The sequence below is a fragment of the Brachycentrus maculatus genome, unplaced genomic scaffold (genome assembly GCF_059751285.1).
Source record: "Brachycentrus maculatus isolate JH-2025_06_01 unplaced genomic scaffold, ASM5975128v1 h1tg000190l, whole genome shotgun sequence".
Lineage (NCBI taxonomy): Eukaryota > Metazoa > Arthropoda > Insecta > Trichoptera > Brachycentridae > Brachycentrus > Brachycentrus maculatus.
The window spans coordinates 1061031-1086501 of record NW_028280941.1 but is presented as its reverse complement, the minus strand read 5'-3'; the positions used below and the strand labels follow the sequence as shown (position 1 = coordinate 1086501).

Here is a 25471-nt window from a genome sequence, read left to right as displayed (position 1 = left end):
TTTTTCCACAGCTAAATTAAATTTTGATGTGACAAAACATACATAAAATATATTTTATTACAAAAAAAATTCTGTTGCTAGAAAAAGGTGCTGTTTGTACAATCTTCTGACATCTAGTTTTTGAACGAACACTCATTCATCATTCAATTTGTGTAATACCACTCAAAAACTCTACCTCATGACTACTGGTTTCTGAATAACAATTTTGGTTACATATAAATAAATAACTACGGGAATTTCACTCTAGTCTGTAGTTGACCTGACGAGGGAATGGGTATTCTGATACTGGTAGTCACATTTTGAGTGGTATTACACAAAGTGAATGACGAATGATAAGGAGAGTGTTACCACATTACCATACCACAATGCTAATGCATTTAAAATACAAAATAAATGAGATTTTGCCTCAAAGGCTTTGATCTTTATATAGTCAAATGAATTTTAAAAAAGAAAGAAAAACGAAAAATAAAAAAAAAATACTTCTAGTATGCAAGATAAAGGTACGGTTATTTTAACTCCCATTTCTTGATACATATAGAATGTTTTCTACTATATTTATAGCTATTATAATAAACTGTTTAGTTTTTATTGCTGCATTATGATTATAAATTTATGCAACTGTTTCTATTTCTACACAAAATATTTTCTTACTTTGATATTGTAGAAAATCTTATCAAAAATTTATGACATGTGTGATTATAAATATAATATCAATTTACTGTACAATAAAAAATAAATCAACTCTCCATTCTCGTATTCTTTATTACAATATCCCATATTATTTTAACAAGAGCAAATTTTTGGTTAATACAAAGATTTACGAAGGCTTGAGAAGTATACATTTTTATTTAGTAAAAAATGAAATAATCTAAATCCTTTTGATGCTTTGGAATGTAAGAATTGTCAAAGTGATATTAAATTTATCTCAAGCACTAGATGTGGAGGCGTTGTCATCATTGTCTTCCGACTTCCAAGGCTGGGGGTTTATGTACATTGACGATATAGATCCACGCATACCTAAGAAATAAAAGTTACTGTGACCTTTGTTATTAAGCAAATAAATGACTGCAAATGTTCAGTCGACTTACTTAATTCGCCTTTATTAAGGGGTACGGGAAGAGGTTTGTTCTTAGCTTGCTTCAGCCATCGTTGGTAAGCTTGTTCACCTTCCTTACGCCTTTGTTCTTTAGATTGAGCTATTTTTTCCCGTTGTTTTTTCTCTCTAAGTATTAATTCTAGAAATTTTAATGTCAAATTCAAAGTATAATCATAAAATTCTCTAGATTTTAGCTTTAATGTTTCCATAATTAATCCATGGAAAGAATGAGGATCAAGAACAAGAATCAGGAACTAAAATAAAGGATATCATGGATCTCGTGGCAAGACTCAAGTGGCAATGGGCACATTGCAAGACAGGACCTCACAAGATAGACCCCAAATTTTTTGAGATGGAAACCTTGGGAGAATAAAATAGGCATCAGAAGACCCCAAAAAAGATGGTCCAATGACATAGCCGCTGTGGGGGGTAGAAACTGGCTGCAAACAGCAACCGAGAGAAGAAAATGGAAGGATACGGAAGAGGCCTATATCCAGCAGTGAAGAAGCTAGAGGAGATTTCCATAACCTAAATATGGAAACATACAATAATTTGAAAGCATACCTTTCTTCATTTCCTCTTTTCGTCTATTCCATTCCCTTAATTTGTCTTCTTTACCCATTTGCTGCTTTTTCTTCTCTTCTTCTTCCCTCTGTTTCTCCAATAAGCGTCGTGCTTTCTCCGCTTCCTTTATCGATTTTTTCTTTTCAACCCACATCTTAAACAGTTCTTCTCGTTGGTTAGGGGTTAGCTTTTTTTCACTGTGATTTTTATTTTCTGTCATTTTATCTCTTTCTTTCCTCTATTAATATAACAGAATAATATAAATAAAAAAAATCAGGGAGTTCATTAATTTGATATAGGCAAAAGGATGATACTTTGCAGTGGCAAGCATTCGCTTTAGGCACACAAGTGTTACCTACCCTACTTTAGTGAAAAAATATAGAAAACTGAAAGTAAAGGAAATGCGCATTTTGAAAATTTGAATAAAAGTAGTTGTCTTCAGCAATCATCATCACCATCCTGATTAAAAACTCCACATGCCACTGATAATTTAAGATGTACAAACTATTTTTTTAAATTTAGCTATGATCCAAAACATTTTGTAAATTTAGTGCTCGATATGCAAAAATAGCATTGTACGTCATAAACTCCCATATAATACCCTGTTAGGGATACTCGGCTACTCTAAAGATGATCGTTTAGGGGCATCTATGTGATTTTTCCTCAAATGGTGCAATGGGCACTGTGTCACATCGAGGGAGTGTTACATTAAAAGATAATAACATGAAGGCAGGTTGATCAGTCCTGTGCAATGAAGTGTTTTTATTTGTTATGTTTAAGCATAGAATTTTTAAAAATTTAATTAGTACTGCAGTGCCGCCATGGAGGCGGCATGCATAGTTTGCCGTACTACTCGAGTGCCACCAAGAAAACAAAGTCTTAATATTTTGAACACATTGTTGTCGGGCCGTTTAATCATCTACTTCAACACTAATTATCCTCAGATAGTATGCTGCCCGACCCTCAGTATACTAATCACAAACCGAATTCCGACATGTACAATGTTTTTTGGCATCTCTCGCGCTTTACCAAAAGTAAGCAAATAGAACACTTATAAACCTCTCCCGCTCTTTACCGACAGTAAGTAAAAGACGCTTTTAAGCGTTTACTGCAAACATTGTGTTAATATACTGTTTTTTTTTTACTTTACAATATAATAAAACCGGAATCATATAAGTACAATTAAATAGTTCTCGGAATTTTATTGATTTATTGGTCCATATGAAGAAACTTTCCAGTCCAATAAAACTATGTATGTACATATATTACAAGCTGTCCCACCGCATGCCCAGATCTGATACAGAAGCATCTAGGCTTCCTGACAGATCTGCTCTTGCAAAGCAATTTTTTTAAACTAAATTGCGAAATTATTGAAAACGTGAAAGAACATAAAATTGTATCCCGATTTTACTGTGAATTTACATTTAAAAGCTTTCAATATGCCTGTCACTGCCAACCTAAATAAATAGAAGTTTGTAAATCCGTAACCAAATTTTCTAGAAGTACCCCAGCGTAGGCAGTGAAAGGGATTAGTATTTAGTTCAGTTAGTCAGCTAGATTCGATTCCGACCCGACGTTGGCCGGTACACAGACACCCACAACCCCGACCAGCACAGCAGACGGACACGGAATAGTGCAGACATTTACAGAGAATGGTCAGTCATCGCATTTCCACTCAACCGTTATTCATCGACACTATGTAAGTACAGTGAAAAGACAATTAAGCTTAAAAAAAGACGGGCAAGACCACATAAGATGTATAAAAGAGAAGCAAATTGTGCACTATTTCACGGCCAACAAACCTCTTTTTCTTTGCGAGACAACCATTCGTTAAAAGCCTCCCTCCGAGCCATCTCGTACGCTTCTTGATCTTCCTGAGTGGCCGCACTCGAGATGGAAGTAAGAGAAAGTCGGAGACTGCCATTGCTTTCATAGTATCCATTGTGCTCCAATATTAGAGAATCGTTTCTAAGTGTCAAGTCATCGTCACTCTCATCCAGAGAGTTTATTTTACAAAACTTCCGGGATGTACAGGACCTTTCAGTTTTAAAATTACCCAGTTCTGAAACTGACATACTTTTGGATACCATTTGTTTGGCTTTATCCACAATACTGTCAGTTGATTTAGCCGAAAACACTCGTTCACCCGATTGTGATTGAGTCTTGTTATTATTAGGTCGATGCAACACAACCACATTGCTGTCAATCTTCGTCGGCCTCCATCTGGCTGATGATGGTGAGTATTCACCACACCCCTTTTCCATGTTCTTCGTGAGAATTTCATTTACGGACTTGTCCGCACATTCCAACACTCTGTGCGTTAGACAACGTGCTGAGTCCCCGCTGTTTAGTTTCATATCATTAGACCCCATTATATTTATCGATTTCAAACGTAAAACTTGAATATTATCAAATAAATTATTTAAAAATAAATGCCTAGAAAACAGCTTTCAAAAATACATGCAAATGTGCCAGATTTAGAAACAAAAATAAATTATTCTATTTTCAAATAAATTTAAAAAAAAAGGGTAGAGATATTTATTAGGTAGGTACCCATTCCCTACCTGATGAACATATTATTTCTTCAATTTTTAAGGTTACACTTAATTTTTCAAACAACACATTGTCGGCTTAATCTATTAAGTGTCCAACTCCATCTGGGATCATTTTACAGAAAAGTGTAAAAATATTATAATTTTTTTTTACCAGTATAAAAAATCAGTACTTGGTTACTGCTCCTGTAGTGGTTCGACTGTACAGCTCTCCTTGTTTAAATATTGGGCAAATTTAATAACAAATTGCATAATAAAAATTATGCTGGAAAATACAGTCAATTTTATACAAATCATTATTTTAAAAATATGTTTTTAATTTGTAAAATCAATATATAAGAAAAAAAAGCTTTTAAAGAATGTCATTTCTTTATTGCAACATTTTTCGGTAAAACCCAAACAACATACAAAACATTATTATGTCAGTTACATGTACTAAATTTGAAGTGCTTTAAATGACAGATCAGCGAAAAATCAAAATGCTTTTTGAAAATATAAATTACACAGATGAAATGTTTATATGTAAATTCACAGCGCAAACTTCATACACAAATATGAGGCACTAACATAGAAACAAAACTGTGGATATTAACAATAGCTTACAAATCGCTCACTCCTTTCAAGAATGTCATAAATCAAAAATCTTCAATTTTCAGTTGTGAATGTTTTCGGAATGCCCAGAAAATGTACTATATTCCAGCAAAAGCGGCATATTTTTAACTTAATATTTACCCGCTACAGGGCAGAAAGTGTTGTTTTTTTTAATTTTGAAGAAAAGGTATTGTTTAATTATTTTTTTAAATATACTTAATATTTTTCAAATGGAGAAAAAACCTTCATGTTTTACCTAAAAAGATCTGTTGCACAGTAAAAAGTTCAAAAAGTGGCTTGATATTAATTTTTAAATATTGTATTATATTTTTAAAAATTAAAAACGTTATCCTGAAAAATCAAGTTTTTTGATTTATGACGTTCTTGAAAGGAGTGAGTGATATGTGAAAATTCATTAAAAAAAATTCTAAATTTATTTCTTATAATTAATAAAAAAAGTAGTATGGATATTTGATGTTTTATTGAAAACGTAGAGTTAAACTCTGGCTCGATTTTGTATATTATATTGCTTGCTTTGGGTGGTTATCATCTAACGCGGGATCCGATAGTGGAAGATCCGCATTATCATAGTATTATCTTAGGGGAAAACTTAAAACGTACACAACTCGGTACTGATAAACTCCATCACAAAATTAGAAGTGATCACGTTACATAACCAGAAGGATGTATCATTATACTCAGGCATTGAAGTCAAGTGTTCTCTGTATTTACGTTCCAACGCATGCTTAAGTAGCTAAGGAATAAATTAACAATACACCTTCTACAAGGCGAGACTCCTAGGACCCTGGCTCCGCCCGACTCCTCGATGATTTAGTCTATGATCTTTATTGCTAATTACGGTCCAATTTATATTCGAGACTAAGATAATGGAATGGCGGCCTTAGTATAGTGAGTCCGTATTTGAAGAGCGCGGTTTCTTTATTTTCTCCAAATTTTTAATGACGATATCGTGGAGGGAGCAGTATCTGTTGCGGATTTCACACATCACAAGCCAAAGCGACAAGTATTCCTTTTCATCTAACTCCTGTAAAGAGAAAACAGACACAATTGACATTTTTTATTTTAGTTTTTACATTTGGAATTTACTTTTTGATAGTACATTTCAAAACCATGTTTAAAAATTATTTACAACATTTTGAATGTGTCCAAATAAGTGTGTCCTGTAAATGCCCAGACTTCCATATTCTTCTTCATCTTTGATGAGATGTCAAAATATAATATAAAAATTATTTGCTCTTCATTCTACATGTGGGGAAGTAATTACTACAGGCAGTGATGCAAGACCAAGGAAAACTTGGCATACGTGAAATACGGAAAACAATGTATGATAGATGTTTGAATAGTGAAATTAGGAAAGAATGCAAGGCATAAGCATTATCGATAAAATTAAGAAAGGTGTGTTGATATGGTTTGGACATGTGGAACGTATGAGTGAGGAGAGAACAGTTAACCGCCATATGACGCCACCAACCTATGACGGTCGTCAGCCCCGTAAATGCCCAGACTTCCATATTCTTATTCATCTTTGGTGAGATGTCAAAAAATAATATGAAAAATACTCCTATATTTGGAGATAATCCAGATTTGTGAACAAGTATTTGGACACACTAAAAATATTGAAAATTAAAAATCAGTTAAATTTCTGGCACCAATTTTTTTTCTTCATTTTGTTGGCCAGTGTAATTTTTAAACTAACTAACCATCACCTCACTTTCCATAGAGGTAGACAGAGAGAATAGAACACCACACCACTCTGTCTCTCCAAACAAACTTCGCCGCTTTCACATTCATGCATCTCCTCATACATAACTGCCAAATATTATAAGGCGCGATGGTTGGTCAATTACTTAGGTTAGTTACTTACTTAATTAGTTAGTTAGGTTATCAAATGTCATACAATGTAATCATTCAGTATACAAACCTCAGTCGTATAAGAATCAATTGTGTTTTCAAAAACCGTTTCACAACATGAAAATCAACTTTGCCCAGTGCTTGAATACTGATTATAATAAATAGGACCCATAAAAGTAAGTAAGGACAGTAGGTACCTGCACAGCTCGCCTGTAATCATCAATATGTGGGTACTTGGCTACTTTGGAGACAATCTTGGCTCTGGAAATGAAGTATCTAGATATCTGATCGAAGAATGCGGCCGCTTCCGACTCTACGGCCTGTACCTCGGCCAGAGTGTCTTCCTGGATCGAAACGCCAAAGTTGTTTCCGTCCTCAATCTTGGGGATCATGAACGATATCCACATTTTCAACTGAAATCAAAATTCATTTATTATGCTTTTTTATAAAAAACTATATTTTGAAATATTCAACGATTTGAAATTATAAAAATAAAAAAGGAGAATTTTTATTTAACATAATTTTTGAGATTGCATATAGAGTAAGTGGCTCTTATAATACTAAAGTTATGGAATGAAATTTCATGTATGGAGGATTTCGATCTCCACGTTCGAGTCGGCTAGGTTAAAATTGAACTATTGTTGGAGTCTGAACGTTGAATTACATTATAATTACCAGATTTGAGTCCTCGACGAGTTCCCGGATGCGCGGCTTGACCAAGTGGATGAGCTCGCACAGGGGCCGGTTGCAGGGCACGCTGCCCGAGGGGAGGGCGTACACGCGGCAGCCCCCCTCCCCGTCGCCCCCGCTGCCCTCCTCCACGCGCGCCCTCTTGGCCCCGGGCATCTGGCACAGCCCCCCATTGTTCTCGCTCTGCGGGGGCGGCACGGGTATGTTCAGGTCCTAGAAACAAAAAAATATCTATATATGTACTTACTTACTTATAACCCTTATCCGCACCCAATGGTGCATAGGGCACTGCATCGAATTGATGCAGTGTTTTATTGATCATTGCTTACATGAAGGCAAGGTGATCACTCTCGCGCTTCAGGAACCAGTCCAGGGTAATATTAAATAAATATTACAGTGTAAAATCACTAATATTTATTTTCACCCCCCTGGGAATCGAACCCGGGACCTCCAGCACGGTAGCTGAACACGCTGACCATTACACCACGGAGGCGGACAGATATGTAGGCGCAGACCATTACATTACATTTAATATGTTGATATTTATACATAAATTTTTTCACGATAAATTACCAAAATATTTTAAGGATAAAGTTGTCTTAAACAAAAATTGTCATGAATATGCTACTAGACAAAAGGATAAAATAAGACTACCATTATTGAAAAGAGCTGAGTCGCAAAATTGGTTGATGTATAAGGGTTTAAAAATGTATGATGAGATGCCTGAATGTATGAAGAATGAAAAGTGTCTGAAAGAATTTAAAAATAAATGTCTAAGTTACTGTAAGGAAATGTAAATATATAAAGATGATGTAAATGTATATAATAGTTTATATTAGTTTTAATATAAGCTAACTTAAGAAATAAATAAAAAATATATATGCCCATATATGTAGGCGCTTCATTTCCAAAGAAACCATTCATCATTTTCGGTTCATTTTAGGTTGGGTAGACGATTGACTGTATAGCTAGTTGCTATGTTAATTCCGACTGGTTTTTTTGTGGCATGTTGCCGTCGTGATGTGGATTTGGTGACCAGAGTAAAAATGAAAGAATGTACTTACAGTTCGTTCCTTTATTAAAATAAATGAAAATTTACACTACATATATACTGGAATCAAATGACTACAAATAATTTATAATGTATGGAGTTAAACAAGTCAAGTTAAAATCTAGTTAAAGCGTCTGTTCTAGTCAACGATCGAAGCAATTCTCGCGGCTTTTGAGTTCTCTTGCTTCAGAGTCGGTCCTAACATTTTAAAAATAAAATTTTTTTATTTTTTTTTACTTCTTTTAATTTTTTTATTTTTAAAATGTTAGTAATATTAGTACATATATAACCACTCACGGTTTTTTTTTTGTGAGTGAGTGATAAGTAAAAATGACTAACCACAAAGTATATGCTTTAAATATTAATAATATTGAGAATAATAAATACTTATTTTCAATTGATCCGAGTGATGTATATTTCATATGTACCTTTCCTGTCATGACTAACATACCTGCAGAAAAAATAGAGGCTTTGCGGGTCCTTCCATTTAAAAAAGTTCCTGTTTTCAATGGTTTTATTGATTAAGATTTTACTAACTTAACTTATTTTCATGTTTTATTGCCATTTTTGAGACTAACAATTGAATTTCTAGAATTTAAATATTTTTAAAAGAAAATATTAACACACCAAAAGCAGTGTGTTGGCTCAACTAGCAGAAACATGTAGATGAAGCCATCTCATCTAATATATGCAGTATTTTCATGGTATGTATAAAAATAAGTTACAGAAAATTTCAACATAGCTAATAATAATAATAAAACCCTTATCCGCACCCAAATGGTGCATAGGGCACTGCGTCATATAACGCAGTGTTATCTTGATCGTTTTTACACATGAAGGAAAGGTGATCAGCCCTCCGCTTCAGGTACCAGTCCAGGGTAATATTGAATAAATATTACAGTGGAAAATCACTTATATTTATTTGAACCCCCCTGGGAATCGAACCCGGGACCTACAGAACGGTAGCCGAGCGTGCTGACCATTACACTACGGAGGCTAATATATAAAAAAAATTGACAGATGAAATCTGTAGTGTAAATAACTGTGGGGGGGGCTGTCAATAATTCTCCTGTTTTCCTTATGAACATTTATTTGGAAACGGTGGATCTGTTATAATTGCTAAAATATACAAAAGTTGATATTTTGACAATAATCATTATTTCTCACCGCTCTGTCATAAAAGTGTTGTGCAAACTAACAATGTTTGATCAGTTGAAGTTATTTGCTGTTTTTTTATTTTTTATATTGATATATATATTTTATATACTGCAATGTGTTTTTGATATTCATTTACTATCTTCCTATGAGCAAACATTACAATTCATCTTAAATATTGTAAATAAATATTTCTTGCCGTGTATTGATTATTATTAGTCTTTGCAGAAATATTTAATAACATTGAGAATATTGAAGGTAAAATTTGAAATCAGGCATAAGTCTCCATCAAATACAATGCACATAGTTCACTAATTGTTATTGATAAGTTAAGATTTCAGCAATTTCTGTAATTGGAGGGGGGAAAGTAGTGCAGACCTGTTAGCGAATGAATTCTTAGGAACCAAGCTGTATCTAGGCCAAATCTGTCTTAGGGTGATGTCTCATTAGTGCAATGCCCTGCATTGCGTTGTCGCAGCGTCGACCTTATAACCTTTACGCTTTCTTATTTCCTACTCAATCCGAGAATCTGGAGCCAAATTCTCAGATTCTGATCACCTTGCAATCACATGATTCATAATCAAATTAACAATGCGTCGACCCTATGCGGTGGACGCTGTGACGACGCAACGCAGGGCATCGCACTAATGGAGCCCCACCCTTAAGGTGGAGACTGACCGGAGCATTTCGTCGTAACATAACGTCGTAACATCGCTTGCGGCAAGCATCACCGAGCATCCGAAACTATGAATGGAGCGCTCAGCTCGGTGTACTGACTGCCTGAATGCTCGCATCGTAACGTGTTACGTTACGACAAAATGCTCCGGTCAGTCTCCACCATTAGGTTACTATCGGGAACATACAGAACAGTGCTCCGCGTAATTTCAAGATTTTTGATCATACCGAGCAGCAATCGATAAAAATGCGTAATAAAATACATTCCTATGCTAAGGAACAGAGGTGGCTTCCGTGGTCACCTTATGAATAAAGAGGATATTTACCTGGTGGACATCCGTAAAGTCCCGGTTTTGAAAGTTTGGAGTCTCGAGCAACTCATTGAGCTTGACAATTTTCTCGGGGAATCCTTTAATGATAAGTTGCTCAGCTTTTGTTTTCAAAGAATCCTTGTAGTCCTGAACCTTCAAACAATTTAAGTAAATCATTGAACAATAAAGTGAAATAAACAAAAAATTGATAATGTAAAAACATATTTCAAAAACAATAAAATCCAAACTCATAAATACATATGTATTTTTTTTTTATTAAAAACTTGTATGAGATCACTTTCTGAGTTATTAACCTTGATGTTGCCCACTTTATCAAGCTGATATACCTTGGGATGTTAGAAGGGGGGTAGGGAGAGGAAGGAAAATTTTCTTTCCTTACCCCTCTTCTAACATCCCACGGTATATCAGCTTGATAAAGTGGGCAACGTCAACCTCTTAATTAGTAAGATATTAACCACACTACACATACGAGCGTTTGTGATACGCGCATTTTATCTGCAAATTTTCTCATGGACAGGTGAAAATAAAGTTTGTTTTTTCACTTGCTGATAAAAACATCTGTAGTTCTCGAAACTAGTTGTGTTTACATTAATAAACTCAAGAAGTGGTCTTATACAAGTGGTTTATTTTTATATTTAAATCATCATGTTATTCCACAAAGTTAATGCCAAATCAATAAACAAAATATGTTTTTAACACATTGTTTGCGGGAAACAATTAAAAGCTTTTTTTTACATACTGTCGGTAGAGAGCGGGAGACGCTTAAAAGCGTTCTATTTGCTTACTTTAGATATAGTGCGAGATGCCAAAAAACTTTGCACAGACCAGAATTAGGTTTGTGGTTACTTGTGATTAGTACACGACCCTAATTAGTATTAGTAGTAATTAGGGTCGGGGTTGATGGCGATGTTGATGGTGACGACATTGATAGTGGCGGAAAAAATCACCTAACAACAATGTTAGTTGTCTTTTTTTTATAGAATCCTAGTGCAATATCATATTCTGGGGTAATTACTATAACTAGGTAAATTTGAAAACCACATTTTCGAGCCACAATCTTATATTTCAATTTTCCACCACTTAAAGAGTAACCTGGTTGTAGTATCAACACCGCGATATTGTATAATAATAATACACAAGTCAAATTAAATACTTCGGATGCTGCACAATTTTATTACAGTTAAATGGTCAGGATTGGGGACCAGTCTAATGATAACCTTTTGATAGGTGAAAATGCTGATTGGTCAAAAAAACATGTGTAGGAGCTTAACTTCTTAGATGTTGCATACCACTTTATCAACACAACACTTTGTCTTGTAACACACTTCGGACAGGAAAGGTATTTCTATGTAGGTATTTCGGTCGATTGATGCTTAAGGACGAGAAGGATATTTTTACATTCTGCACCAGCCTCATTTCAAAGGTAGAAAAGGAAAGGAATTATTCAATGATTTTATACGAATAGTAGCTCTTTGTTAAAGTTTCAACTATATGTACATACAACATTTTGAGTGTGTCCAAATACTTGTTCACAAAATCTGGATTATCTCCAATTAAAGGAGTTATTTTCATATTATTTTTTGACATCTCATCAAAGATGAAGAAGAATATGGAAGTCTGGGCATTTACGGGGCTTACGACCGTCATAGGCTGGTTTAAGTGATCACTTTACACACGTGTAACATTCACCAATTCTACTAATTAATTAATAATAATTAATAATTAGTAATTATTCAAATGCCCAGACTTCCATATTCTTCTTCATCTTTGATGAGATGTCAAAAAATAATATATGTACATAATTATCGAATCCCGTCGCCAGTGGTCCGCAGGCATAAATGTTCTGTGTCGATATACAGACACAGCTATAAAAAAATAACTGCTCCTGTGCTATACCGATATCAATTTAAGTTGTCCTTATGTAAGAAACACTTCACAATCACAATTTTTAACAACAAAATTTTTTTTTTTTTTTTTTTGACATCTCATCAAAGATGAAGAAGAATATGGAAGTCTGGGCATTTACGGGGCTGACGACCGTCATAGGCTGGTTTAAGTGATCACTTTACACACGTGTAACATTCACCAATTCTACCCATTATTGACAACCACACTACTCAAATTCTATGAACTAATTTATAAACCTTGTTCATGAATCACTAGAACTTCACTAGAGACATCTATTGGTGAGATGTAAAGAAGCTTTTTACAGAACTGCCAAGAATTTGAGTGGTGTGGTTGTCAATAATGGGTAGAATTGGTGAATGTTACACGTGTGTAAAGTGATCACTTAAACCAGCCTATGACGGTCGTCAGCCCCGTAAATGCCCAGACTTCCATATTCTTCTTCATCTTTGATGAGATGTCAAAAAATTATATGAAAATAACTCCTGTAATTGGAGATAATCCAGATTTTGTGAACAAGTATTTGGACACACTCAAAATGTTGTAAATACTTTTTTTATGCAGCATTACTGGCATTAAATGTTTATTATTATTATTTATTTGTGAGATTGTAAATAGGTTGAATAAAAAGTTAGAATTCACCAAAAATTGTTTCCTTTACTCCTAGTTTTATGTCGTAGTACATGTCGCTCACTACTTTCAAGAACGTCATAAATCAAAAATTGTCAATTTTCAGTTGTGGATTTTTTTCGGAATGCCCAGAAAATGTACTATATCCCAGCAAAAGCGGCATATTTTTAAATTAATATTTACCCTCTACAGGGCAGAAAGTGTTGTTTTTGCATTTTGAAGCAAATGTATTGTTTAATTATTTTGTTAAAATATACTAAATATTTTTCAAATGGAGAAAAAACATTCAGGTTTTACCTAAAAAGATCTGTTGCACTGTAAAAAGTTCAATAAGCGGCTTGATAATCATTTGAAATATATTTTATTATATTTTTTAACTTTAAAAACCATCTCCTGAAAAATCAAGTTTTTCGATATGTGATGTTGAAAGGAGTGAGCGAAATGTGATACTTTTAAACTTTTTTTACACAAAAATGCTGGTAATGTTAGTATATTATCAGTCACAGAGATTTTTGTCCACCCGGTACATTTTGAAACCGGTAGACAAAAATTTCAGTGAGTATAAAACCATGCTAACATTTTTTTTTAAATGCAAATAATGACTAACCACAAAGTAAATGCTTTAAATATTAGAAATATTAATAATAAAATATAAATATGTTAATTTATCTAAAAACTACATTATGATAACAAATAGTGAAATTTTTGTTTGATTGACATGGGTAATAAACCACAGACAAGATTTTAGTTAAGAGCATCACGTTGGACTGATGCAGTGTTATCTTTATCAAAAATTACGTCAAGTAAAAGTATTCAAGAAAACATACTCAATGGTACAGTTTGAACCTTCCAGCTCAGGCATATGATGCATCGAAGTGTGAGGAAATTAAATTATAATATATTTTTCAAAGTTCTTAAAAGTATAATTAAAAAAGTTGATCGTGATAGTAATATTTTTACGTTAAAAACCAGACGAAATTTAAATACAGATAATTAAAATTGCACAAAAAATCAGCAATTTTTTACTAGGGGCATGTTGAAACGTGCTGCGGCAACTGGCTTAATAATAAAACTTATTTATTCAGCGAATACTCAAAAAATTGCGTATCAATTTAAAATCGGATTATTTTAAAGTTGCTATTTAAAATAGCACAATGTAATGAAGCCACTTCTGCCTTTTGCGAATCGCTAAATACTTTTGTTAGGATGACACATGAAGATATTGCAATGTGATGCGACCACAGAAATGCAAGACCCCGATTGGAACACATAATTACCATACCTTTTTCGCGGTGTCTGCCATTATGCACAATACTATTAAGGAATTCTAACAAAAATCTTAAAAAATAAAACTACGGAAATATTAAACCACGAAAAACGTGTTTATCACCCCCAACCAAAACCAGCTCGGAGGTTCCGTTTGATTCTGTTCGTGATTCGTTGATGTTCGGACCAAAGACTATTTCGGAGGTTCGTACCATTCCGTTCGATTGTCTATGGTTCATAAGCAGGTGTACCTACCTACTTAAAAAAATAAAGATGGACATAAAATATTCCCGATAGTAAAGAGAACTTTATAATGCTCTTAGCCTAGAGTTGCAGGGATAATAATTTTAATGTTTAATTTAACAGTTTTTCTGAAACCACTACAAATACTTACCAAATAAATACCACAAATGTTTCACCAAAGAGATGTCAATTGATAGAGTTAACCGTAGAATCATTAGCTCAAACCATTGAGCTGGAGCCTCAAACGTAAGTAAACTCTACACTAATCGTTTGCGTATGTTGTCATCAGCTCTCAAGCCACAATAATAATAATATATCAAAAGTTTAGAAATTTTCAAGAGGTCGATTTAGTTTAGATTAATTAATTAATCCCACTTGCACCTAGCTGCTTTCTAAGCATTTTTATAATGGATATATTTTTTAACATCAGTAGAAGAAAAGAAACGCCATTTCGTGACGAGTAACATTTTTTATTTCATGAATAGATTGTACTTATAATGTATGGAGAACGTTGTCGTTTTGTTATTCGAATAAACCAAGCAGTATTCAATAGTGGTTAACGGCGTTATGTTGGTCACCATTCTTGCGAATATTTTGAATTTTGACATAAAACATGTGCGATTGACATAAGAGTGTAGGTTATGTTGTGTGCAAATGAGGGAAAAATACTATTTTTAAACAAAAAAGTAAAATGTCTAATTTCAAATTTTCATTTTCTTTGAACTCAGCCGATCTAAACGAGCTGGAACCGAAGGCTGAAGAAAAAGGTTGAAAGTTTAAATACAAACATTGCCTATATTCACAAATACAAAGATTGTTTTATTTCCAGATTTTGGTAATCGAAAGATACAAGATAAAGTGATCATTTTCAATATATATCAAAATAACTACCTAATTTTCATTTTAAATTTTTCTATATATCAGCTGTGAAACATAGCACCTTAGTACGCAGCAAATTTTGGTCACTACTGTCGTCAAGAAAAGGCGATTCTGTTGGCTAGGCCATGTACTCCGCATGCCTCCTGAGAGCCTTAATCAAGCTTGCCTCTTTTACAAGGAATCAGGTTCGCGCCGCCCAGAATGACCACTGCTGACAATTCTGGTCTGAACATCGGGAAGCGGACTTGACTTGGGAGAATGCAAGGGAGTTGGCGGCCGACAAAAAAGCCTGGAGATAGTTTGGGGACTCTATTTGCTTTACATAGGGAGCGGATATGTTAAAAGAAGAAGATATATCAAATAATGCATTTTGCGCGATTGCAGCATTGAATATACAAGGTATCTTGGAAAGTTATTTACCAGTTGCCAGTTTATCCTGAGTGCGACTCGGGCAAGGAGTTAGTGTTGCATTGATGAGTCCGAGTGCTGCTTGGGCAAATCGTATTCCAACTGGTGGTATTGATTTGTCCAAGCCTTATATATTTATGTATTTTTTCTTATTGACTAACCCGAGCAGGGTTCGGGTAGTCTTGTTTCGAGTTGTTTGGTGATGATTTCCTGTGACGAATTTTCTCGCCAAAATTCAACCGTCAAGTTGTTAATTCAATGTTCTCAATTAGGTAGCGAAAATGGCACATCTATACAATGGATAAATGCCGCAGAAATAACACCAACGGATGAGATAATCAAGGACATAGATGAAATTTTTCCAAAAGCTAAATTGCTCATATGCGGCGATTTGGACATTGGTCACGTGTTTCCAGAAGATGCATTACGATATCTAAAAGAAAGCGAAGTAAATAACGACTTAGGAAACGATGTTTTAAAAGCGGAGACCGAGCATTCAGATTTATTAACTGGAAAATATGAAGGTAACTAAAATGTATTCTATTAAAAAAAAATACCAAAATGTGCTATAGAATATGGATTTTTTTCCACCTCCACGATGGTCACCACGCTCCCGGGAGGTCCCGGGTTCGATTCCCAGGGGGGGTCAAATAAATATTAAGTGATTTTTCACTCTAATATTTATTCAACCCTGGTCTTGGAGCGGAGGGCTGATCACCTTTCCTTCGTGTGTTAACAATCAAGATAACACTGCGGATAAAGGTTTAAAGAAGACTTTTTCTTTCTAAACCTAATCGGCTTCACTGATCACCTTACCTTTGTGAGATTAATGATTAAGTCAATATTATATTGTTTTGTTTTACAAGTTTTCCTCGGTCTTCCTGTGCTGCGTTTCCCAACTATATTTGCCTCATAAATTTGTTTTATCGTTTTTTCCTCACTCATTCGTTCCACATGTCCAAACCATCTCAGCACACCTTTCTTAATTTTATCGATAAAACTTAACTTTGCTTTGCATTCATTCCTTATTTCCTGCATTCAATCTTCTTTCATCCTTCATTTGGCAACTCCATGCTTCACACATGGTGCTGGAATCATAACTACGTTCCATATATCGTTCACTTCTTTCAAGAACGTTATAAATCAAAAAATAGATTTTTTAGGAGAATGTTTTTAAAGTTTAAAAATATAATACAATTTATTAAAAATAAATATCAAGCCACTTATTGAACTTTTTACTGTACAACACATCTTTTTAGGTAAAACCTGAAGGTTTTTTCTCCATTTCAAAAATATTTTGTGTATTAAAAAAAATATTAAACAATACCTTTTCTTCAAAATGCAAAAACAACACTTTCTGCCCTGTAGCGGGTAAATATTAAGTTAAAAATATGCCGCTTTTTCTGGGATATAGTACATTTTCTGGGCATTCCGAAAACAAATGAAAATTGACAATTTTTGATTTATGACGTTCTTGAAAGGAGTGAGCGATATCATATTTACCAATTTTTAATGCATTATGTAGTATAATTTTTGTTTTAGGAGGCCTAAAAATATGGGAGTGTACAAATGATCTTGCTGATTATTTTTGCTCAAATGAAGTAAATTGGAAGGATACAAGGGTCCTGGATCTGGGATGTGGAGCAGGAATTTTGGGGTTAATTTCTCTCTTATCCGGCGCTGAAGTACACTTTCAAGATTATGTATGTAGCAAATCATGTCAGATGATTAATCAATAAGTTACAAAATACAGTCATCCTCGGTATTCGAGGCGGTTACTTTTAACTGCGAATATCGAGACTCAGATTATTAGTCACCGTCTTACAAATATATAAAGCATGGATTTTTAAAATATTTTAAAAGAATATAGTTTTAGTGAACAAAGTATCAATACTAAGTACCTAATTGGTATTTTTGCCAACAACAGGTAATTGGTTATGAGTGTATTTTCTTGTTTGTTTGGATTGCGACTTCTATTCTATTCGATTTCATGTCTTCATGTGAGGGGTATATATTATAAAAAAATATATTTTCTCAGATGAAACGAGTAATGCTTATAAAGATCAAATTCGATCGGTCCCATCTTCCTCGTAATAACTGAGTTCAACTGTAGTTTTTGTTTTCTTATGTAAAATTATTGAATGGAATAGAATTACGATAATCAATTTTCTACATATTTACTTATAATTCTATGCATACTTACCAATATCATGTGCCAATATGCGAAATTTCAAATACTAAGGGATGACTGTATTACCATCTTTGCTAACTTATAGATTAACAATTATTTGAACGTATCTTTATATTGAAATAGGGATGGTAGCAGGGTAAACTTGTGATTTAAATTTAACTATTTTTTTCAGAATAAAGAAGTGATCAATGCGGTGACCATTCCCAATTGCCTACTAAATATTCCACTGGAAGAAAGAGATTCCATAAAAACTAAATGCAAGTTCTTTTCCGGAGATTGGGAATCACTATCGAAATTGATGCAAGAAAATGTTGATTTGTTCAAGTACGACTACATTCTTTCGTCTGAAACAATTTACAATATGGAGAATCATCAGAAAATATATGACTTTATAAAAAATCACTTGAAGGCTGATGGTACGGCGTACCTGGCCGCTAAAACTTACTACTTCGGAGTTGGGGGAGGCGTGCGGCAATTTGAATCGTTAGTGACCCAAAACGATGTTATGAAATGTGACATTTGTTGGAAGAGCACGGGAGGAGTGATGAGAGAAATAATGAAACTGACCTTCAAATAGGTTTTTATTTATTTTGTAATCTATCAGTGCAAACATAAGGGTACTTATTTAAAACATCTCATACAGTAGGTATACGTACGTTGGCAAAATTATTGCTATAAATATCTTCCAACCAACTAAGTATTTTTTGCTAAACAACAATATTTTTTATACCGAAGGCTTTATAATACAATCATTTAACTTAATCTAATGGAAGACATATAGATTTACAGTGAGCGCATATATTTCACTATAATATTTATTGCTTGATACACATCCTTATATAAATACTCTCCCTCTAGGAATACCATCTGACCACTATCCGGTTCCAAAGTTGTATAGGACACTGAAAAAGGATTACATTTTTATCTGCAAGTCTCTTACGGAATCCATTGTCAAAATGAAACTTTTATGCCCGTAAACTCTTGTCTGTTGTATTATACTACCGTTATCACATGTTTTACTATAGTATAATAATATGTATAATGAAAATAGGGTACAGTATCAAAGATTGGATTTATGATGGTGGGGACTGACCGGAGTCATTTCGTCAATGCGAGCATTCGTATAGTCAGTACAGCGAGCCGAGCTCGTTCCGAGTACTATATCCTATGATCGGATGGTCCGCGAATGTTACGTTACGACAAAATGCTCCAGTCAGTCCCCACCTTGAAGCTTTTATTTAGCAGAGATCCTTTTATCTGTATGCAAGATCAAACCTGGATTATTTTACATACAGAGCAACGCCTGTAAACCCGATATTTTTATCTTTTATGCAGCTTATATTTTGACCAGTTTATTCACAAAATTTTGAGTGTGTCCAAATACTTGTTCACAAATCTGTCAAAGTCCGGTAGGTGTCCTATCTGAGGCATATGCTTAGAGGACAAAAGTACGACCTATCACACGTAATTATTAAAGGCAAAATATTGTAGAAGGTTGACGAGGTGTGGGCAGAAGGCAGATCTCCTGACTCCGGAATATACGAGATTGGAGAACATCAGAACCGTCGAGGCGCTGTTTACCGCTGCCCAAGACAAAAACGATTACTATCAAGTGATAGTCGACGTCAGGGGGACCTGACATGACACGCACAGAAGACAGAATGGGAATTCGCAGTAGAAAATTTCTAATAACCGTAATATTTTTTACATAAGGTATGTCAAAAGGAGGACTTATTATCAGAAGATAAAAGAGGACATAGGGTTACCCTGTCTCATACTAATTTACTACAAAATATAATTATTATTATTTGTATTGTAAACATAGTTATGTATTTATTGTTTGAATAAATACTTAGGAACGTTTAGTAATTTTTCATACTACGGAGACAGTCTTTCGTAAACCCAGCCATCTTCACCCTGGTGTAACAGCTGTCCATCTGGTTTTTCATTCTCTGCTGGTCTACGGAATTTTATACGATCGTGGAGACGATCCCTTTGACCCTGCCAGAATTCAACGCATTTTGGGTTTAGAATATAACCCCCCCTGGAAATTAAAAAAAAAACATTTTAATCATGTTGACAATCTAAAATATTCATATTAAATAAAATAAAGTGGTATTAGTCATCACAAGATGTTTTTATTTTTTAAAGAAATATTTTGCTCACTCCTTTCTAGAACGTCATAAATCAAAAATCGTCAATTTTCAGTTGTGCATGTTTTCGGAATGCCCATAAAATGTACTATATCCCAGTGTGAAAGAGGCATATTTTTAACTTAATATTTACCCGCTACAGGGCAGAAAGTGTTGTTTTTGCATTTTGAAGAAAATGTATTGTTTAATTGTTTTTTTGAATAAACTAAATATTTTTCAAATGGAGAAAAAACCTTCAGGTTTTACCTAAAAAGATCTGTTGCGGAGTAAAAAGTTCAATAAGTGGCTTGATACTTATTTTTAATACATTGTATTATATTTTAAACTTTAAAAACGTTCTCCTGAAAAATCAAGTTTTTTGATTTATGACGTTCTTGAAAGGAGTGAGCGATTTGTGTTCTTATTATTGTCACACTGAGGCCTAAGACTAAATTTATTTCAATTATAAACAACAGGAAAATAAATTCGCCTCATAAAATTACCTGACACTAATATTTTGAATCTGCTATCCTGAGATACTAATACGACTGTAATTAATTCCTTTCATATAATTTTAAATCAAGTTAATGATTTGTTTTTCTGATACAGTATCCTAAACATGATGTAAATAGAAAGTTATAAATCCATTATAAAGTAATTTAGTGTGACCATCACTTTATGATCTAATTCATTCTTTCGCAAAGTGTGTGGCGGCACACTTGTGTACCGTGGTGATTAATTGGTGAGACGCAGAAAAGTCTAGTTTTTTTTTAAAAATAACACTTTGCTCCAAATTTAGATTGCCTGTGCTCAGTCAAGTAGGCCCAGATTTCGCATTAAACATAATATGTTAAATAATATAGTAAATATGCATCTCTGAAATTTCTTAATTTGGTAGGTGTACCTTGAATCGAAAAAGTTTGCGGAACACTGATCTATTTTATAATTTGACCTACCAATATGAAGGCTTGGGTACTGCTATTCCCTTCTCCGTATATTGTTGTTCAAGCACCTTCTCCCTTTCACACAGAACATCCCTCGATAAGATGGGTTGACTCTGGTGACTAGCACAAGCTCCAATCTGACTCGGAACAGGCCGACTGTGGAAGTACTTCTCAGACTCTTCATCACTCAATGCGCTTATTGTTCCTTCAATACGGATGCTTCGATTCAGAACCTCCCAGTAGAATGTGAGGGCAGCGTTCGGATTTTCAGCCTGGTAAAAAATAAAAATGAAATCCATAACCATATTTTTTAAATCCTTCATCAAGAGGTGATTCAGGTCATCAGTTCTGACAGGTCATAGCATGCTTCCCATAAATTGTAATTCCCGAAAATGTAAGCCCTTTCAATACCCAAACTTCCACATTCTTCTTCATCTACGTATGCCAATATCAAAAGAAGAAAAAAACACAACCATCCTTTTTTTAAATATATTTCTTTCGCCTTCGTTGGTTTTAATCCCCAGAGGGGGTCAAAATAAACATAAGTGATTGCGAACACTAATATTTTGGACCTTTTCCGGCCCCCCAGAATTTGAAAAAACCCTAGGTAGACAGTTACATTCCAATTGAAAAAAAAATCATTTGTCCTCTGCTCCACATACTATTGTAATAGATACAAGTGAAAAAATTTAAGCTTGCATTTTAAATAAATAATACTAATGATGAAAAAAATGCCGAGTAACATCTGACATGGGATCTAAGCGATGTCGAATGAGATTCGATATTGGACCGGTAAGGGTTAAGAGCATAGCTAACCACCTTGCCTTTATGTAATAAAAATATTAAGATAACACTGCGTCTATACGATGGGTGCAAATAAGAGTTACAAGAAGAAATGAATATTGAATGACTCGAAAAGTAAAAGTAAAAATGGAAAAACTAAACAAGGCATTCTTCCTCATCTATGTTGAGATGTCAATACTTACAAGTTCTTTCGCTTTTCTGCTCTCTAGATTTGTGAAAAACTTAAATCCATCTTTCCCATATCCCTTACAAAGCACAAACCGTCCCGATGGTATTCCATCCCTGAAAAATCAAATCGGCAACATGAAACACTTATTTTTTTGGAGGTTAACAGTTTGGAAATGTAATTAGTTCATTTTTACCATTTCCGGTCGCTAAAAAAAAATCCCGGTAGACAGTTACATATTCTAATGAGCAAAAATTCATTTGCCCCCTGTCCCACATCAAAACAATAACTATAATAATAAATGAAAAAATAGCCTATCTACTAATAGTTCACAGGATTTGGAATTGGATTGTAAGGGTTAATAAATAGAATTGTATCAGGTTATTGGAATCTAACATCGATATTACCCAAATCCTGTAATAAAAAATGAACAAAATAGCCTATCTGTTATGTGTAAATTGATGAATCCACAAATTTATTATTGCGAGAAACGTGTGAATATCCACCGCACTTATAGATATTCAATAAATAAACAAAATTACTTAGTTGCTGTAGATAGGCACATTGCATTGGGCTCCAATATCTTGTCATTGGATCGCGCTTCTTCGAACCAAGCGTGAAACTGTCCAAAAGGCTCCTTGGACACGAGATGCGATTCTAGAAATGTCTCATTTCTGTCCTTATACCGAATTCTCAAATCTAGAAAACCAGCAAGAAATAATGGGTACAGTCTGACATAAAGGTATTATAGGAAAATGTGATCTATAAATCATTATCTCAACACATGCAGAATATACATCATCATCATCATCATCATGTTCATCATCATCAGTGTCAGGTTGTGGTCCCGTGGGTAGTGTCGCGGACTCTTAAGTCAGTTTCTCGGTTCAAACCGACTACCACAATTTGATAGGTACCTATTTCTAATAATGAGCCGCTTAGGCTCACAGAAAAAGGATGAAATTGAAGTATTAATTTTAAAAAAAAATGGTCGCATTCCTTTTTTAAAACTTTCTGAATAATATTATATGGGAAAAATACTAATGTTCATATCTCAATAGTAAATTATTTCATCTGGTGGCGAATGAGTTCTTTTGAATGAAACTTAATTTGGGATTTTATGTAAATATTTATTAATTTTATTTTTAAATTCAAATAAAGAAGTTATATTATGGTGGGGTTAAAACTTCCAATTAAAAGTCCAAAATATATATTATGGAGGCAGCCTTAAATAAAAGTCCACGACACTAACCACAGGATCACAACTTGACTCCTGAATTCTGTGCTGAGAACACGCAAAGAGTGTTCATGCTTGAATAACAGTTGTATTTCAAAATATAAATCTGAGCACCGCAAATACTGTTAGTTTTTTGCATCAGCGTATAATATCCATTCTTTTCATTAAAAAAATGTTGCATTCGGATTTTTCTATGAGTAAATTTGTTTTGCATAGTAAAAGTGATTCTACTTTGCAGTTGTGATAATATTTTTTTGTGATTTTCATTAAAGATGCTTTTATTATTGTAAGACATAAAACACGTGCCATGAAATAATGCATAGTATCAATGATCTCTTGTACATTTTATTAATTCAAATTTATTAACACATTGCACTATACGGCCAACCCTATGGTAGAAAACTGTCGGGCAGACCACCAAAGAGATGGATCGATAGCTGGGAATCGACATCGCAGGAGGCTAATCCCTCTTAAAAATAAGCCACAAGGCCTACACCAAGAAGAGGAAGAAGAAATTTATAAAACACCGATATTATTTTTTTCATGGGTTTTTTAAAATAAGTAATGAATGTATTATTGAAAAATATTTGTTAATTGTTTTTATTATTATTTAATAAACAGTTTCTTATATTGACAAAAAAAGTGACTTTGGAATGTGGGATTTTTAAGAAGCTTATTTTAGTACATACATTAACATATTATTGTCGGCCGGTTTTTTCATCAACCTTGACCCTAATTATAATCAGTCAGTCTGCCGCCCGACCCTCAGTATACTGATCAAAAGTAACCACAAACCCGATTTTGATCTGTACAATGTTTTTTCGTGTCTCTCACACTCTATACCAAAAGGAAGAAAATAGAACACTTATGAGCGTCTCCCGCTCACTACCAACACTATGCAAAAGACACTTTTAAATGTTTCTCGCAAACAATGTATGAATAGCACTATTCTACATAAAAAAGTTCTTTGGGTTAATAAATAATGATATAAAAGATATGTTTCTTGTGAAGAAAAATATAACTTACTTGCAATATCAACACTCATTTTTCTGCTAGGGATTCGCGTTCCGAAAAAGGGATGAATAATCTGGTAATACAATAAATTTCGCATTAATAAAGATTTATGTATTATTTAGGATGAATAAATAGAAGAAGACTTTGTAACACAAGAAATCACGAGCCACAGATTATAGTTGTCATGTCATGAGAAACTAAGATAATATAGTATAAAGATAAATTTGATAGTTAAAATAGGCGAGATTAATTCCTGATTTCTTATCATAAATATTTAGGTAGGCGAGTACTTGGACACATACTGTATAATATTGTTATCTGCGCTATCTATTTATTGAATCTAAGCTAACAATTTTAATAGTAAAAACAAACAAAAAAAATTAATTAAACGAACGTAGAAAAAAAACAATAACTTGCAAACAAATTTTTAACTGTTCTAAATAGCCCTAAACACTGGACTACAGATTATACTGTAAACGTGTAAACATATGATTATTTATAGAAAACTGATTATACGTATACTCACTAGACTCCAACTAGACTCGAATATCAACACAGCCAAAGCAAAATTGACTAATTCCATAGATTCGAAACAGTTTTTTGACATTTCAAAATAATGATGTCAGATCAGTGCATTACAATCATATTTTTAGGATTCGATTTTTATTGTACCACTAGATGAGAATGATAACTGACAGCATTAAAGTTTTAAATATACATGATTTAAATTGCTTATTGTCTTTCTCTGCTTATTTCAAGAAGAAGTTTTATATTTGTGTATCTATCTACAAGGATACTAAAATAAAGATGAAATTAATCAATCTACCTATTCACTTTTCATGCATTTCTCCGAAAAAGGTTATTCATTGGGTAATATGAAGAATTAATATAAAATTAAAATATTGCTTACTCCAGGAGCATGGTAACTTTTTTGTAAACTGGGTTGCGCATTTTCATTATTACCCCCTTATTTACTTTGTCAAATAAATATTCGTTTACCGAACCGTAATCGACAAAATAAAAGGTGTGATCATTTTCATATTAGATGTTAGTTGGGTTCATTCTTTCTTTCTT

General features: G+C 33.8%; 4 protein-coding genes across 8 annotated transcripts; 1 reads left to right on the top strand and 3 right to left on the bottom strand.

Moving 5' to 3' along the window:
• Positions 1-744: 744 nt before the first annotated feature.
• LOC148307756 (uncharacterized) lies at positions 745-4142 on the bottom strand. Its single transcript, XM_088262863.1, has 4 exons — positions 3463-4142; positions 1661-1898; positions 1089-1235; positions 745-1017 (listed from the first exon to the last, which is right to left on the bottom strand). Exons 1-4 carry the CDS (start codon positions 4030-4032, stop codon positions 926-928), a joined length of 1047 nt encoding a protein of 348 aa, XP_088118989.1. The 5' UTR covers positions 4033-4142; the 3' UTR covers positions 745-925.
• Positions 4143-4562: 420 nt separating this feature from the next.
• REG (proteasome regulator gamma) lies at positions 4563-14541 on the bottom strand. 2 transcript variants are annotated; one of them, XM_088262860.1, is made up of 5 exons: positions 14396-14541; positions 10573-10710; positions 7351-7578; positions 6873-7088; positions 4563-5848 (listed from the first exon to the last, which is right to left on the bottom strand). In XM_088262860.1, the coding sequence occupies exons 1-5, from the start codon at positions 14414-14416 to the stop codon at positions 5705-5707; spliced, it is 747 nt and encodes a 248-aa protein (XP_088118986.1). In that variant the 5' UTR covers positions 14417-14541; the 3' UTR covers positions 4563-5704. The 2 variants fall into 2 exon arrangements, with proteins under 2 accessions (XP_088118986.1, XP_088118987.1); XM_088262861.1 differs by having other exon boundaries at positions 10573-10704.
• Positions 14542-15105: 564 nt separating this feature from the next.
• Positions 15106-18677, top strand: LOC148307754 (histidine protein methyltransferase 1 homolog). 2 transcript variants are annotated; one of them, XM_088262854.1, is made up of 4 exons: positions 15106-15389; positions 16182-16433; positions 17452-17612; positions 18273-18677. In XM_088262854.1, the coding sequence occupies exons 1-4, from the start codon at positions 15314-15316 to the stop codon at positions 18675-18677; spliced, it is 894 nt and encodes a 297-aa protein (XP_088118980.1). In that variant the 5' UTR covers positions 15106-15313. The 2 variants fall into 2 exon arrangements, with proteins under 2 accessions (XP_088118980.1, XP_088118981.1); XM_088262855.1 differs by lacking the exon at positions 15106-15389 and adding an exon at positions 15720-15900.
• LOC148307753 (pyridoxine/pyridoxamine 5'-phosphate oxidase-like) lies at positions 18668-24966 on the bottom strand. Of its 3 annotated transcripts, none has more exons than XM_088262858.1 (6): positions 24815-24966; positions 24410-24470; positions 22689-22845; positions 22163-22262; positions 21189-21448; positions 18668-20144 (listed from the first exon to the last, which is right to left on the bottom strand). In XM_088262858.1, exons 2-6 carry the CDS (start codon positions 24426-24428, stop codon positions 19979-19981), a joined length of 702 nt encoding a protein of 233 aa, XP_088118984.1. In that variant the 5' UTR covers positions 24429-24470; positions 24815-24966; the 3' UTR covers positions 18668-19978. The 3 variants fall into 3 exon arrangements, with proteins under 3 accessions (XP_088118984.1, XP_088118982.1, XP_088118983.1); XM_088262856.1 differs by having other exon boundaries at positions 24924-24966; XM_088262857.1 differs by lacking the exon at positions 24815-24966 and having other exon boundaries at positions 24410-24620.
• Positions 24967-25471: the final 505 nt, after the last annotated feature.